Here is a 16,071-nt window from a genome sequence, read left to right as displayed (position 1 = left end):
TTCAAAAAAGGAACATGTTTTCAAAGAGGACAACTTTCATGCGAATGCAAAAAAAGTAACCCTTCACTGTCAAAGTTACCCGAGTTAATGATACCAAATAAACGTGTGTGCGTAAAGTAACAGAAAAATCACGGGCTACAGCTTTAAAAAAAAGGTATTTGCACACGGATTTCCTAAGAAAGGGATACGAACCATTCCTTATTCATATGAAGAGATATATTTCGACATAGCAATTTTAAGTTAACCTGCTGTGTGGATTGTTCCAAAATATTCATAATGCAAGGCTTAAAATACCTTGCAATGCAAATATGCCAATGTTCAGGTTGCCTTTTTCCGTGGGAATAGTTGTTGCGTGGGTGGTTTGTTTGGGTTGCGGCGGCCCTCACAAACGAGATACGACTACATTAGGCCTAAAAATTAATACTTGTTCGACATCAAAACTATGTCAGGAACGTTTCCACATCATGTCCGGTTTGGTTTCAATATTCACAGATGTAGTTGTTGAATGTGAGAGTGGTACTTAAACTTTGAATCGTAGTGGTCAGAAATTTTTCCCACTTGCTGTCCCAGTTAGGACTAATGCTCTAAAAAGATTGTATGCGAACGATCGCCTTTCGTATGCCTTGTTGGAATAAATTAACATGACTCTGCGATGGTACAACACGACTCAATAAACCTACATATGCAATATTACGTTACAATCTCACAAAGACCTGAGGCTTAAAGCGTCCTCCCAAAACCGTTTCGTGAACTTTAGGGGCCGCCTATACTGGCCCCAAGCTAGATCAGCTACTAAACTTTCCATTGTTATCAACCGTGACATTAGCTGTTAGTCAGTGTGTATAGAGGCACAACATATCGAATTTATGTCTTTATGGGCAACAATGTAAATACGCAAATCTAATAACAATAGAACTGGTCTTCATAGGTTTTGCATTTTAATATTTGTACGTAGTTTTGGGAACAACTTTAACCGAGCTGTTTGTATGATCGTTGTTTAGACTTCAAATAGTAATAGAACAAGTCCTAATAAATATTTTTAACTTCGGTTTACATGAAGAAATGTAATCATGAAGATAAACACATGTATAGCAACGCAGCCAAGATGCTAAACTCATTGAAGTCATTGACGAAACACAAAAGGATGATTGTCATGACATAAAATAAGTGGTTCACGTCATTAAATTATAATATTTTTCAAAAGTACACTCCCAGGCAGATTTACGTCAACAAGCTTGACAATTTTGAGACACAAATTTTAAAACATATCTAACGGCGTCTCGTCGAGTCACAGGTGTCACAATTACGAATTGTTAATTATTCTTCAGATTCTTCAGCTATTGTGACATTTGGGCAATTGGCCCGACCGCGAATTTGAACACCGAAAATCCCAACGTGGAAAAGCAATCCGAATATTTAGGAATTTAATTCTTTCTCGGCTTTGCTGAAGCAATGACGTAATCAGACAACTTAACCGAGCTGTATATCTCGTTGATGACGTCACTTGAAGAAGGTGAACTGCGAGTGCATGATTTACATTTTATGCTAATCAGTTTTTTGTATGCAGGTCACAAACCATTCCAGTTGCTCAACGTTTTCCTTCAGTCCAGAAATATATTTGTTTGGGTTTCGCAACATTCAACACTTTGTGCAATCAAGGTGTGCAAGAATATGTATTGCTCCTAGATAAATGCAACAAATAAAGTTAACACAAGTTAAAGTAACTTGGGGTTGTTTAAAACCCTAATTAGAAACGTTTATTTGCCACTCCATTCAGCACCGTAATGTAGTCGTTTTCGTCGCCCTCAAGTCCACGAAGGTGCACTCTGTTGTAATCGTCTACGGACATAATTGGTGTAAATGTCATGTGTTTTTGACAAGATTATCATGCAGAAAACTTCCTAATACGTTTCCAATATATATATTCCACCGGTGGCCAAACAAACTTATTTTCAACTCTTCTACCACCCAAATACCAATCTTAAGAAAATAAATCAATGTAATCTATTGGTAACTTTGTTAACGCTTTTTTTTCAAAACATTGTGATTTTAATTTATTACAAAGAAAATTACTTTTGAAGTTTTTGGTATTAATATAATTTCAATAATTTCAATACAATCTCAGCACAATTTGAAACAAATGTTGATTTCAAGTAACATATATGTTTATTACGACAAACAAACCCACAATAAAGAAATCATACCAAGGTAACGTTCCCGTACACTGTATTAAGAGCAAAGTTTTGTAAATATATTTCTGATGTGTCTATCTTTTGTATAACACATTCTGTGTTGGTCGGGATTACAAAACTCCAAGCACAATTATTGTCGTAAGCAGGGCAGCCATCAACAGGGTGGGAAGGGGTCAGACTCCTGTTGTTGGACGTTGAAATAAACGTCGGGCATGACCTCGTTAAGGTGCGAAACGGTGTGCAAAGTAGTTGTTTTTGTTTCTTCTATGCGCCATGGCATGTACAGGCTGATACACTGCAATCACGTTTGCAAAGTGCTGACATTTTGTCCAGTATAATTTTTATTTATCAGTTTTTACGTGTACTGTGTGTAGGCTACACCCATTTTAATAATAAAAATTTTATGCAAAAAATCGTTGTTACAATAGGTTAATGACTTCGTCAATGCGCAAGCTTTGTAATGAATGCAAACGTTCGATAAAGCATGATTGCCCAAAACTAAACACTCCAAAGGTCGATATGCTGATCCGTGCTAAAGAGAGTTGTAAGACAATGACCAATCTGCATTATCAGATATTTTAGGTCGTATACAATGGTTTAATGTGAGCTCGAATCTAACTTGAGGCTTACAGTGACGAAGTACTTTCTTTGTATTTGTATGAGCAAATGCACATTAGAAACTAACAGCCTTCCTTTGACACTAGTTTAGATTCTCTTATAAACCCAGTGGCAGGGACAATTTTGAGCGCGTGTAATTAATCCTAAAACCTTTTCAAAACTAAGAATACTCTGACAGCAATTACAGAATATAAGCCGATACATGAACAACGCATTTGTGATTTTCAACCTAATTGTTTTTGTGTTTGTTTATAAGCCATAATCTAAAAACTTTTTAATTCAAAACATCCATGTAAGCAGGGTGGCAACTATGGTTGCGTTTCAATTCGTCATCAAACAAATGTAAAAAAAGTATCTTATCCTTGTCTGGTGACAGACGAACGTGGGAAGATGCGAGGAGAAAATATTCTGAGCTTAGTAGAAACCTTGCTAGTATATCTGATGCCGAAACACAAAATAATCTTGTTGATCTTGTTAAACATATTCCTCACATTTGTATTTCATATTTAAAAATATTTTGGCGGCAGAATAAAATCATTTCTACATTAATGCAATAAATTTATTTACATCAACCTCGTTCAAATAGATGTATGCGGTTCAAATATTATAAAAAAAGTTTTTTTTACATCGGTTGGTGCGAACACAAACGATACACAGCCAAGTAAACACAGAGCGCTCGGGTGATCAACTTTATGTTATCTACTATTGTCATTGTGGCCGAATACGACTGCGATGTAAATTTATGCAAAAACAAATGTCTTATTAGGATGTAGAGAAAGTGTTCGGACATTCCATCAACACTCAAACTCACTACATACATATGTTTGTTGTATCAGTATCCCACATGACAAATACAATAAATGTACAAAACATGCTTTCCACTGAACGATGACGTCATAAAGTTCCAGTCACTTTCCCTCGTGGTCAAGGTACAACTTGATCAGAGAATAACAAGCCTTGTATTCTTCCTTTAATAATTGCAACAAATTTACTGCAGGGTTTCAAGGAAAATATTGTTTTTATTACTACCAATGAGAGATGCAGATCACACATAGACTCACTGATATCTTTGACCGTTTTGAACACATCCACTAATTTTTCGACATCGTAACGAGAGATGAGATTCCAGACAACACAGAACATCACGGACTTTGAAAATTCTCTACAGGAAAACAATTAAATAAAAATTAAAATACTTCCCAAAAGCATTATCTTCTGACCTACTAAACATTAACACTCTTACCTGGACATCAATAACATGTTATTTTTATCTTCCTTGGCAATATTAGTGTTGAGAAACGAAATGAAATTTATGAAGTCTTTGCCGTGTTCTGGTCTCTCCTTCTCAGGAAAGAAGTTGAATTCAACCCATGTTGTATTTTTCTAAAAATAGCCAAGTTTCATGGAAATGTAGATCGCAGAATAGTTGAAACCCTTACTTGTGCGTTTCGATCCTTAATCAAAAGATCCCTTACTTTTGCACTTCCACGATTGGTTTGTTCAACACATTCCACACAAAGATCACCCAAAATCAAATTTGTGTTCAATTGCGAGGAAATATTCTCCTAAGCACATGAGTTGAAAAAGTAGTTTAAGCAAAGAAATGTTGCGTCTTACGAAAACTTCCGACTTCCCAAGAAACAAAACGATTCCGTAGCTCTTCTGAAACAAAATTCTGAAAAATTGTTCCACTTGATCAGATTTAGGTTCTTTCCCAATTGTCAGACGATTCGTGCCATGATACGACTGAAAAATTAAAGGATCAGCACATATGTATAAACTATTATAACATTATTGTTTTTCAAAGAAAACTTCACCTCCAATTCGTAGTATTCAATTTGCTTCGTTTTTTGTTCGGATGAATGATCTAATCATAACAAAATAAGGTTTAATAGTGCTTAAACTATTATGTGTCATTATTAAGTTTACCGCCTGTCCCCTCCATGCAGTTTATTTGTAGGACATTAACGATCTTACTTAAATCCTCAAATTCCTTTTTTATGCTGTTAGAATACGGCAGCCTAAATCACAAGCAAACGTTTGCAAAATCGACACACATCAAAAATGCACGTTTTCTTGCCTTTTTTGTTGTTCTAATCTTTGGTTAAACTGTTTAACATCCAAATTCGTTTCCATAAAGTTTAAAGACTCGTAAAGAAGTCGGTGAAGCAAAACATATTGTTCCTGCAGCACAAAAGACGGATTTCAATAAATAGTTTCCTAAACGTACTCTCTGTTAACTCACGGAAGTTTGCACCATTTCCATTCTTTGCTCTCTCAAACGACAAACTGCCTTGAAAATATCAACTGAACCAGTTTGGTTTAACTCCTTCATTAAATAATCAAAAGCAATAAAAGTTCCAGTTCGTCCAATGCCGGCACTAAGACATCAACATTTGAGTCAATATATGAACATCATAGTCTACGTGGAAAATACACCAGTGAATTGCATATCGCCGTACAACATTAATCGAACCTGCAGTGAACAATAGTGGAAATATCTATGTTCAAAGATGTCTTCCAGTGCTCCATATGGATAAAAACTTCTTCCACAAATCTGAGCAAACCAGTGGTAGTTTGTGGAACTCCGTGGTCGGGCCAAGCAGTGAAGTGATATTGCGTCACAGTGCGTTGTTCCTGCAACTGAAGAAACAGGTGTTATATGAATTTGGTGTAAACCCAATGTATGAACTACCGATACATATGCGGTGTTCCCTTCTTTGATATTCATCTTTCTGATGACGTAACTTCCTTTAACCATGACATCAGTTAAGTGGACTTGCACCTGTTTGTGGTTTTGGGAGTGACCGATGTGTTCAGGCCAGTAGACGGCGCACTTTGACTTTAAAATTTCTTTTGACATGATAACGGTTTGCAAAATAATCGTAAAGTTTAATTGCAATACCTTTCCCCTCTCATTTATATTGGTAAGCATTACAATTACTCTGACATTTTGTTCCCAAACCATCGCCCAGAAATCATTCACAGTTGTATCGATGGGGCCTTGGGTTGCAATCCACTTGTTCGGTTGTTTAAAACCCTGAGAGATATTACCAACAATGTAAAATTTCCAGGAAATCATTGCTGCAGTGACAAACCTCAACATATGATGCGTTAATGTAATCATTTTCGTTGCTTTTTAATCCGCGAAGAATCACTCTGTTGTTTTCATCTATATGTACACGATATTTAAAAACATATGTTTATGAATAAAAAAACTTAAAGTCATACATGGTAAAATATTCTTGTAACGATTTCGACTTGGGTTTTTTTCAGCACTTTCAACACTGAGAAGACTTCTTGATTGTGTTCTTATTTTCTGTCAAAACAAACCACACGAAATATAAATGTTTCACAGGAGCAGTTTCTAAATCTCTTTTTAAAAGTATGAATATGGGGCCCACTGCGTATACCGTGTATTTGCATATCACCCGGTCCTGAATAAATTATGCAGAAAAACTTAGGTTGACAAAACGTTAACTTTACAACGCACCTCATGTTGAGCTTTCAATGCTTGATGTCCGTGCTTGGTGCTCTCCACATAAAGATCACATAAATAAAACTTGAAAATTCTCGTCGTAGTCCAGTCTGGACGAGGTTTTGCTTCAACTGAAGAGTCTGAGGAATCTGAAATACCAGTGGTCGAATTTTTTTTAACATTATTGTCAACATTCTTACTTGACAATTCGACAAAACGCATTAACAGGCTGTATATTTTTTTACCTGGGTTGACAGTTTCAAGGTTTATTTCGGGTTTCTTTCTGTTTTGCGCACGAACCCTAAAATATTTAACTTAGTAATAGCTTTGCTTGCGGTTTACGTGTTATAATTAAAGGTCATTTACCTCAACTTCACCAACACTAGCACAGCAATTATGACCGATATGAATAAAAATGACAATCCGATAACAGCTGGTAGCAACCATTGTGGTGTAGATAAACCTAGAAAAATAACTAATATATACAGAAAAAATGGAGTCAAATAGTATGTTAAAAACAAATAGCATTACCAAAAACGAGCAAACGTATAAATATCATGAAATTATTGAACAAAGGGCCGAATAGCATCGCTTTGTGGATCAAATGTCGCTTTTGTTTTTACTAATTAACATACGGTGTCATTATTCAAAGAAACTGGAATGATAATAAAAAGTAAAGCGTGAAAAATCATTTGCCAAACAGCAAAATAATTCCGTCATACCTTGTGTCTGTTGTGGGGACAAAACGGAAAAGTTGAAATTTTCGTAACTAGATCCAGCGTGGCAAACAAAAGTACCAGAATCACCGACATCGGAAGTTTGAATATTAAGTGTACTTTCCGCCTTAAATTCACCGAAACTCGTAGTTTTAAAATTTATTCGATTCGACGAATTAGTCGATATGTTTTTGGGGAAACTGAAAACGAGAAAGTTTTACTTTACATAACATGCTTTCTGCGAAATTGAGAAACCGCGTAACACGAATCCCTCACCGTGTCCAGTACACTATTGGGTTGTAATATCCGAATGAAGTACAGGTTACGTTTGCAGATTCGCCCTCTGCTATTGTGACGTAACTTGATGACAAGGAAATGTTGGGTGTGACTAAAAGTACAAGTTTTTATTTTCCTCAAAAACAAATAACAGAAGAACTCAAAAACTCACCAAGAAGAGTAAAGGTTTCTGAGGTCATTTTCAAACCAGGAATATTAGAGGCTTTGCAGTGATAACTTCCAGCATCTTCTATATTGGTGATATTGAAGTTTAACCAGGATATGGATTTGAATTCGCCGACGGTTGTACGATTTTGGCAAACCGAGGAGGTGTTAGTAGTACAGTTTGCTACATGATCATTTCTATGGACACAACGTATTTTTTTTCATGAATATACGGAGTAGCGCGAAACAAAGTTTTCATTTTGCCAATCGCTTTACCGAATCCAATATGTTGTCGGCAATGGAAAACCACAGGATTCACAACCAATTGTAAACGTTTCTGGAATTCTAACAACTTTGCTGGTTTGAGCAACCGATATATTTGCTGGTACTGTAGATGAATTGGTTAAATGAGAGCAATAAAAGCAAAAGACTGTGTATTTTAAATACATATATGTTAATCTTACCATATATAGTTAACTTTTCAGTGACTTTTCTGTACATATTTTCTGCAACACATTTATAATTTCCAGATTGCATGATGTCACTTCTACTAAGCAACAAACCAACTTGACTCTTATATTTCCCATTGTTTTCTGTAATTTGGAAAATCGATGATGCTCCAATAATTTTTCCGCTTCTGCACAAGTTTCACAATTCCATAAGTTTACCAAAAAGTTAGTAGAAATTGAAAAAAATTCATTTTAAAGTTTCAATTGGCATCAATTGATTTATTTGTCTAAATTGCGTAACGTTACAAAAGAGCGACTAAAACAGTGTACGAACCTTGACCACGATAAGGTTGGTTTGGGAAATCCAAACGAAATACAATCAACGATGATTTGTTGGCCGTATTCAGCAACAATTATTGTGTTGCTCAAAGATATATTTGGAGCAACTGCAAAAAATGAATTTAGCTGTGAAAGGCAGCGGCAGAACCAAGCAGGGACGATCGCACCCATTAGAATATTTCATAACACTGAAAAAAATTAATACAGTGGCAGACTAAAGGGTTGTTTAATATTGATTTTTGTTGTTCACTAGCGTTCTATGTCTGTCACGTGCATGGCTATCTACACGTCTGTATGCGATTGAGATCGTCATTATTGCGTTAAGATTCAAAAATTTTGAAACAAAAATTTTGACTAACCGAACACTTGTAAAGTTTTCCTTTCCAGTTTAGATCCAACCATATTTGTTCCCATGCAAGTGTAATTCCCCGATTCACTCACATCAGTCGCAGTTATGTGAAGAGTGGATGATCTGCGGGTGGAGCTGGCAGATTGATAAACGTTGGAACTACTATTGTTGGTAACCATTGCGTCATTTCTGCGCGAAAAATATGACATGTTATCACATTTCCTTGCTAAAATTTGACTAATTGCAATACATTTGAAACGTCTTAGTTTTTCTGGACAAACATTCTGATGACAATGATAACTTTTTAGGATTATACATATGAGTAGTGACGATTAGGGACTGGTTTACCCAAATGGGCTACATGTAAATCGGATAGCAAATATTTCTAATTGCAGTGTGAAAAACAATCTAAACACAACAATGACAAACGATACTTAAACCTAGTGGAGTTCAGAAGAAAACATTATTTATATGGTAGTGCGGTGTAAAAAACTTTTTTCCACTGTTGTAATCACGGGTATCAACAAATACATTATACCTTATCCATGTAAGTAGGGTGGGATTATTTTCTGGTAAAGAGCAACTCACAGATTCATAATTTCCATAGTTTTTCGCAACTATTTTATTTCTGTCAATCTCAATCTTTGCTGCGTACATGTGAATGAATGTTACAGTACTGGAACCCGACCTTCATTATCCAAAATTGTTATGGTTACCTTCAGTCAAAAAAGTGCTCTTGGAAATTTTGCATTTCGATTCGACTCCAATGGCTTCAATTGTAATGTTACCAAAATGAGAAGGACTAACATCCTGGATATAATAACTGAAGTCCACACCTCTGTAGTTGGTTGCTAAAGTTACCCGTCTGTTTAGGTTGTAAATTGCTCTGATAGTTAGCGCTTCTACATAAGGTTCGGTAATTTTTCCTTTGATAATGATTGTATCACCGACAAATGCGGAGTAACTTGTTTGTGAAAATACGATTTTTCGTGGTTGATCTGCAAACAGCACCATGTGAGCCGTTTAAATAACAAAATATTAATAAACCCACCTTTAAATTCACAAATATAGTTGAATTTTTTGTTGCAATCACTAGCATACCAACCCCAATTTATTGAATTTTCAAGCAGAACACATTCACCAGGTCCGGGATTTGGGTTAAATAACCAGGCTGTATATTCTTTACCGGTCAATGACATTATTGGCGAACCCTCCATACCATAACCTTGAATCGTAACAAACAAACGACATGTTTTCCTAGGATATTTTTGACTAATATAGATATGATTGTTATCTATCTCTTCTTTGCCCACTTGAATTGAAAATGCGGGATAAAATTTTTGAATTATATTTTTTATTTAAATTCAAACTTTAATCATGATACTTGATATGGGTTAGTCATAAATTCATGAAGGAAGATTTACGAAACGAAAACCTGTTCCTTTCCACTTGTAAAAAACAACTCCGTCCGGCCACGTAAATTTGTCTCCAAAACGTCTACCACCTAAAAAGCAAGCTGGAAAACAAGAAAAAAAATTGCTTTCTGTTTCTGAATGACGTGATAATTTTTATTGGAAAAAATATCCAAACAGATTTAAATTAGTACAAATGTTTTTTTTACACATTCTATTATTGTTGTTTGCGAGACGAACAAGTCTGTTTTGTGTTTCGGTATCAAGAATTCTCGCAAGGTTTCCACCAAGCTCAATACATCGTTCCTTCGCATCCTGCCAAGTTCGTTTGTCATTGGACATTGAAAAGAAACGATATGTGCATGGTTTCGATGAGGAACCTACAATGGAACGATAACTGCCTTGCTCACAATGAACTTGTACATTTCTTGAATCAAAATAGTCAAATAAAACACTTACAGCCAAACTTTTGCGATATCAACATAATACACGTCCAGATCATCACACAACTGTTTACTGCTTCTGACATCTTTATTTGAATGCTAAATTCTAAGACATTAATGTTTAAATTTTCTTGAAATCCGCTGAAATTAACAAAATACTGCTCCTGTCATTGGTGCTCACAAAAAGATGTCAACACATTGTTCAAAAAAGGAACATGTTTTCAAAGAGGACAACTTTCATGCGAATGCAAAGAAAGTAATCCTTCACTGTTAAAGTTACCCGAGTTAATGATACCAAATAAACGTGAGTGCGTAAAGCAACAGAAAAATCACTGGCTACAGCTTCAAAAAAAAAGGTATTTGCACACGGATTTTCTAAGAAAGGGATAAGAACCATTCCTTATGCATATGAAGAGATATATTTCGACATAGCAACTTTAAGTTTACCTGCTGTATGGATTGTTCCAAAATATTCACAATGCAAGGCTTAAAATACCTTGCAATGCAAATATGCCATTGTTCAGGTTGCCTTTTGCCGTGGGAGTAGTTGTTGTGTGGGTGGTTTGTTTGGGTCACAGCGGCCCTCACAAACGAGATACGACTGATCATTGGGCCTAAAAATTAATACTTGTTTGACATCAAAACTATGTCAGCAACGTTTCCAAATCATGTCCGGTTTGGTTTCAATATTCACAGATGTAGTTGTTGAATGTGAGAGTGGTACTTAAACTTTGAATCGTAGTAGTCAGAAATTTTTCCGACTTGCTGTCCCAGTTAGAACTAATGCTCTTAAAAGATTGTATGCGAACGATTACATTTCTAATGCCTTGTTAGAATAAATTAACATGACTCTGCAATGGTACAACACGACTCAAGCAACATTGCAAATAAACCTACATATGCAATATTACGTTACAATCTCACAAAGACCTGAGGCTGAAAGCGTCCTCCTAAAACCGTTTCTTGGTCTTTAGGGGCCGGGTATACTGGCCCCAAGCTAGATCAGCTACTAAACTTTTCCATTATTATCAACCGTGACATTAGCTGTTAGTCGGTGTGTATAGAGGCACAACATATAGAAGTTATGTGTTTAAGGGATACAATGCGAAAACGCAAATCTAACAAAATAGAACTGGTCTTCATAGGTTTTACATTTTAACCTTTGTACGTAGCTGTGAGAACGACTTCAACCGAGCTGTCTGTATGATCGTTGTTTAGACTTCTCATGGGAATAGAACAAGTTATAATAAATATTTTTAATTTCGGTTGACAAGAAATGTACAGGTGTAGCAACGCAGCCAAGATGCTAAACTCATTGAAGTCATTGAAGAAACGCAAAAGAATGATTGTCATGACATGAAATAAGTGGTTCACGTCATTAACTTATAATATTTCTTCGTTGCAATCACCAGCATTCCCTCTCCAAGATATCTTATGCACAAGACGAAAACCTTTGCCAAGCAAGTTCTTGGTCATAAGCAATCTGTAAATTCTAAGGCGTACCATGAATAAACCGGATATCCATAAGCAACAAGGCCTTCAATGAAAACAAAAAGCACATTTACATTTGGATGCATCACTGTTTGATGGAAAAACATTTGGTTTGTTGTTTGATTGACACTTGGGCCAAAAAAGTTTGTTTTATCTAGTTTGGTGAATTGCGCATCTCAATATGATAAATGATATGTGACTCGTAGGATATTTTGCCGTGAATTTTACATCAAACACGATTTTTAAAGAAGCACATAAGTGCCTCAGAAAGCAATCGTATGAAATATTGCTGACCAATTAATTTTATATTGAAGTTAACCTTTACATTTTCTTAATTATGCATAAACAACTGAAATAACTGAAAGACTTAAGTCCCAATGAAGCAAACAGCAGAGAATAACAAAAAAATGATTTTCCTAGCAACTTTGGCAAAATGTCCATTTTTCATTCTTATAAGAGCTAATAATATGACAAACCTGATATATTCCACCGGTAAAAAAACTGTTTCGTCTGGCCAAACAAACTTATTTTCAACTCTTCTACCATCCAAATACCAATCTTAAGAAAAAGAATCAATGTAATCTATTGGTATCTTTGTTAACGCTGTTTTTTCAAAACAATGTGATTTTAATTTATTACAAAGAAAATTACTTTTAAAGTTTTTGTTATTAATATAATTTGAATAATTTCAATACAATCTCAGCGCAATTTGAAACAAATGTTGATTTCAAGTAACATATATGTTTATTACGACAAACAAACCCACAATACAGAAATCATACCAAAGTAACGTTCCCGTGCACTGTATTAAGAGCAAAGTTTTGTAAATATATTCCTGATGTGTCTATCTTTTGTATAACACATTCTGTGTTGGTCGGGATTACAAAACTCCAAGCACAATTATTGTCGTAAGCAGGGCAGCCATCAACAGGGTGGGACGGGGTTGGACTCCTGTTGTTGGACGTTGAAATAAACGTCGGGCATGACCTCGTTAAGGTGCGAAACAATGTGCAAAGTAGTTGTTTTTGTTTCTTCTATGCGCCATGGCATGTACAGGCTGATACACTGCAATCACGTTTGCAAAGTGCTGACATTTTGTCCAGTATAATTTTTATTTATCAGTTTTTACGTGTACTGTGTGTAGGCTACACCCATTTTAATAATAAAAATTTTTTGCAAAAAATCATTGTTACAATAGGTTAATGACTTTGTAATGAATGCAAACGTTCGTTAAGTCATGATTGCGCAAAACTAAACACTCCAAAGGTCGATATGCTGATCCGTGCTAAAGAAAGTTGTAAGACAATGACCAATCTGCATTATCAGACATTTTAGGTCGTACACAATGGTTTAATGTGAGCTCGAATCTAACTTGAGGCTTACAGTGACGAAGTACTTTCTTTGTATTTGTATGAGCAAATGCACATTAGAAACTAACAGTCTTCCTTTGACACTAGTTTAGATTCTCTTATAAACCCAGTGACAGGGACAATTTTGAGCGCGTGTAGTTAATCCTAAAACCTTTCAAAACTAAGAATACTCTGATAGCAATTACAGAATATAAGCCGATACATGAACAACGCATTTGTGATTTTCAACCTAATTGTTTTTGTATTTGTTTATAAGCCATGATCTAAAAACTTTTTAATTCAAAACATCCATGTAAGCAGGGTGTCAACTACGGTTGCGTTTCAATTCGTCATCAAACAAATGTAAAAAAAAGTTTCTTCTCCTTGTCTGGTGACAGACGAACGTGGGAAGATGCGAGGAGAAAATGTTCTGAGCTTAGTGGAAACCTTGCTAGTATATCTGATGCCAAAACGCAAAATATTCTTGTTGATCTTGTTAAACATATTCCTCACGATTGTATTTCATATTTTCAATGCCAACTATCGTGACAGTATACTGTTATGCAATAAATTCACATCAACCTCGTTCAAATTGACGAAAGCGGTTCAAATATTATGGAAAAACGTAATTTTTTAATCGGTTGGTGCGACCACAAACGATACACTGCCACAGAGAGTAAACACAGAGCGCTCGGGTGATCAACTTTATTTTATCTACTATTGTCATTGTGGCCGAATACGAACGCGATGTAAATTTATGCAAAAACAAATGTCTTATTAGGATGTAGAGAAAGTGTTCGGACATTCCATCAACACTCAAACTCACTACACAAGTATGTTTGTTGTATCAGTATCCCACATGACAAACAAAATAAATGTACTAAACATGTTTTTCACAGAACGATGACGTCATAAAGTTCCATTCACTCTCTCTCATGGTCAATGTACAACTTGATCAGAGAATAACAAGCCTTGTATTCTTCCTTCAAAAGTAGCAACAATTTTACTGCAGGGTTACAAGGAAAATATTGTATTAATTCCTACCAATGAGAGATGCAGATCACACATAGAATCACTGATATCTTTGACCGTTTTGAACACATCCACTAATTTCTCGACATCGAAACGAGAGATGAGATTCCAGACAACACAGAACATCACGGACTTTGAAAATTCTCTACAGGAAAACAATTAAGTATAAATTAAAATACTTCCCAAAAGCATTATCTCCTGGCCTACTAAACATTAACATTCTTACCTGGACATCAATAACATGCCTTTTTTATCTGCCCCACCAATATCAGTCTTGAGAAGCGAAATGAAATTAATGAAGTCTTTGCCGTGTTCCGGTCTCTCATTCGCAGGAAAAAAGTCGAATTCAACCCATGTTGTATTTTTCTAAAATAGCCGAGTTTCATGGAATAGTAGATCGCAGAATAGTTGAAACCCTTACTTGTGCGTTTCGATCCTTAATCAAAAGATTCGTTACTTTTGCACTTCCACGATTGGTTTGTTCAACACATTCCACACAAAGATCACCCAAAATCAAATTTGTGTTCAATTGCGAGGAAATATTCTCCTAAGAACATGAGTTGAGAAAGTAGTTTAAGCAAAGAAATGTTGGGTCTTACGAAAACTGCCGACTTCCCAAGAAACAAAACGATTCCGTAGCTCTTCTGAAACAAAACTCTGAAAAATTGTTCCACTTGATCAGATTTAGGTTCTTTCCCAATTGTCAGACGATTCGTGGCATAATACGACTGAAAAATTACAGGATCAGCAGATATGTATAAACTATAATAACATTATTGTTTTTCTAAGAAAACTTCACCTCCAATTCGTAGTATTCAATTTGCTTCGTTTTTTGTTCGGCTGAATGATCTAATCATAACAAAATAAGGTTAAATAGTGCTTAAACTATTATGTGTCATTATAAGATTTACCGCCCATCTTCTCTATACAGTTTATTTGTAGGACATTAACGATCTTAGTTAAATCTTCAACTTCCTTTTTTATGCTGTTAGAATACGGCAGCCTAAATCACAAACAAACGTTTGTAAAATCGACACACTTTAAAAATGCACGTTTTCTTGCCGTTTTTGTTGTTCTAATCTTTGGTTAAATTGTTTGACATCCAAATTCGTTTCCATAAAGTTTAAAGACTCGTAAAGAAGTCTGTGAAGCAAAACATATTGTTCCTGCAGCACAAAAGACGGATTTTAATAAATAGTTTCATAAACGTACTCTCTGTTAACTCACGGAAGTTTGCACCATTTCCATTCTTTGCTCTCTTAAACGACAAACTGCCTTGAAAATATCAAGTGAACCAGTTTGGTTTAACTCCTTCATTAAATAATCAAAAGCAATAAAAGTTCCAGTTCGTCCAATGCCTGCACTAAAACACCAACATTTGAGTCAATATATGAACATCATAGTCTACGTGGAAAATACACAAATGAATTGCGTATCGCGGTACAACATTAATCGAACCTGCAGTGAACAATAGTGGAAATTTCTGTATTTAAAGATGTCTTCCAGTGCTCCATATGGATAAAAACTTCTTCCACAAATCTGAGCAAACCAGTGGTAGTTTGTGGAACTCCGTTGTCGGGCCAAGCAGTGAAGTGATATTGCGTCACAGAGCGTTGTTCCTGCAACTGAAGAGTGTTATATGAATTTGGTGTAAACCCAATGTATGGAATACCGATACATTTGCGGTCTTGCCTTCTTCGATATTTATCTTTCTGATGACGTAACTCCCTTTAACGATGACGTCAGTCAAGTGAACTTGCAC

General features: G+C 35.6%; 1 protein-coding gene across 1 annotated transcript; it reads right to left on the bottom strand.

Annotated features, from left to right (window-relative positions):
* Positions 1–1,424: 1,424 nt before the first annotated feature.
* On the bottom strand, positions 1,425–11,664 carry LOC145912125 (uncharacterized). Its single transcript, XM_082999541.1, has 30 exons — positions 11,598–11,664; positions 10,934–11,051; positions 10,204–10,421; positions 9,299–9,580; positions 9,121–9,229; positions 8,593–8,771; positions 8,229–8,340; positions 7,910–8,082; positions 7,722–7,833; positions 7,453–7,643; positions 7,281–7,392; positions 7,011–7,204; positions 6,655–6,751; positions 6,534–6,589; positions 6,304–6,437; positions 6,042–6,129; positions 5,909–5,982; positions 5,716–5,850; positions 5,506–5,652; positions 5,287–5,447; positions 5,056–5,191; positions 4,891–4,994; positions 4,740–4,831; positions 4,628–4,677; positions 4,428–4,556; positions 4,250–4,375; positions 4,054–4,193; positions 3,840–3,972; positions 3,723–3,778; positions 1,425–1,518 (listed from the first exon to the last, which is right to left on the bottom strand). Exons 1-30 carry the CDS (start codon positions 11,662–11,664, stop codon positions 1,425–1,427), a joined length of 3,819 nt encoding a protein of 1,272 aa, XP_082855667.1.
* Positions 11,665–16,071: the final 4,407 nt, after the last annotated feature.

The sequence above is a fragment of the Ascidia mentula genome, chromosome 8 (genome assembly GCF_947561715.1).
Source record: "Ascidia mentula chromosome 8, kaAscMent1.1, whole genome shotgun sequence".
NCBI classification, from domain to species: domain Eukaryota; kingdom Metazoa; phylum Chordata; class Ascidiacea; order Phlebobranchia; family Ascidiidae; genus Ascidia; species Ascidia mentula.
The sequence above is the reverse complement of the archived record's forward strand: the minus strand, read 5'-3'. Positions and strand labels throughout refer to the sequence as shown.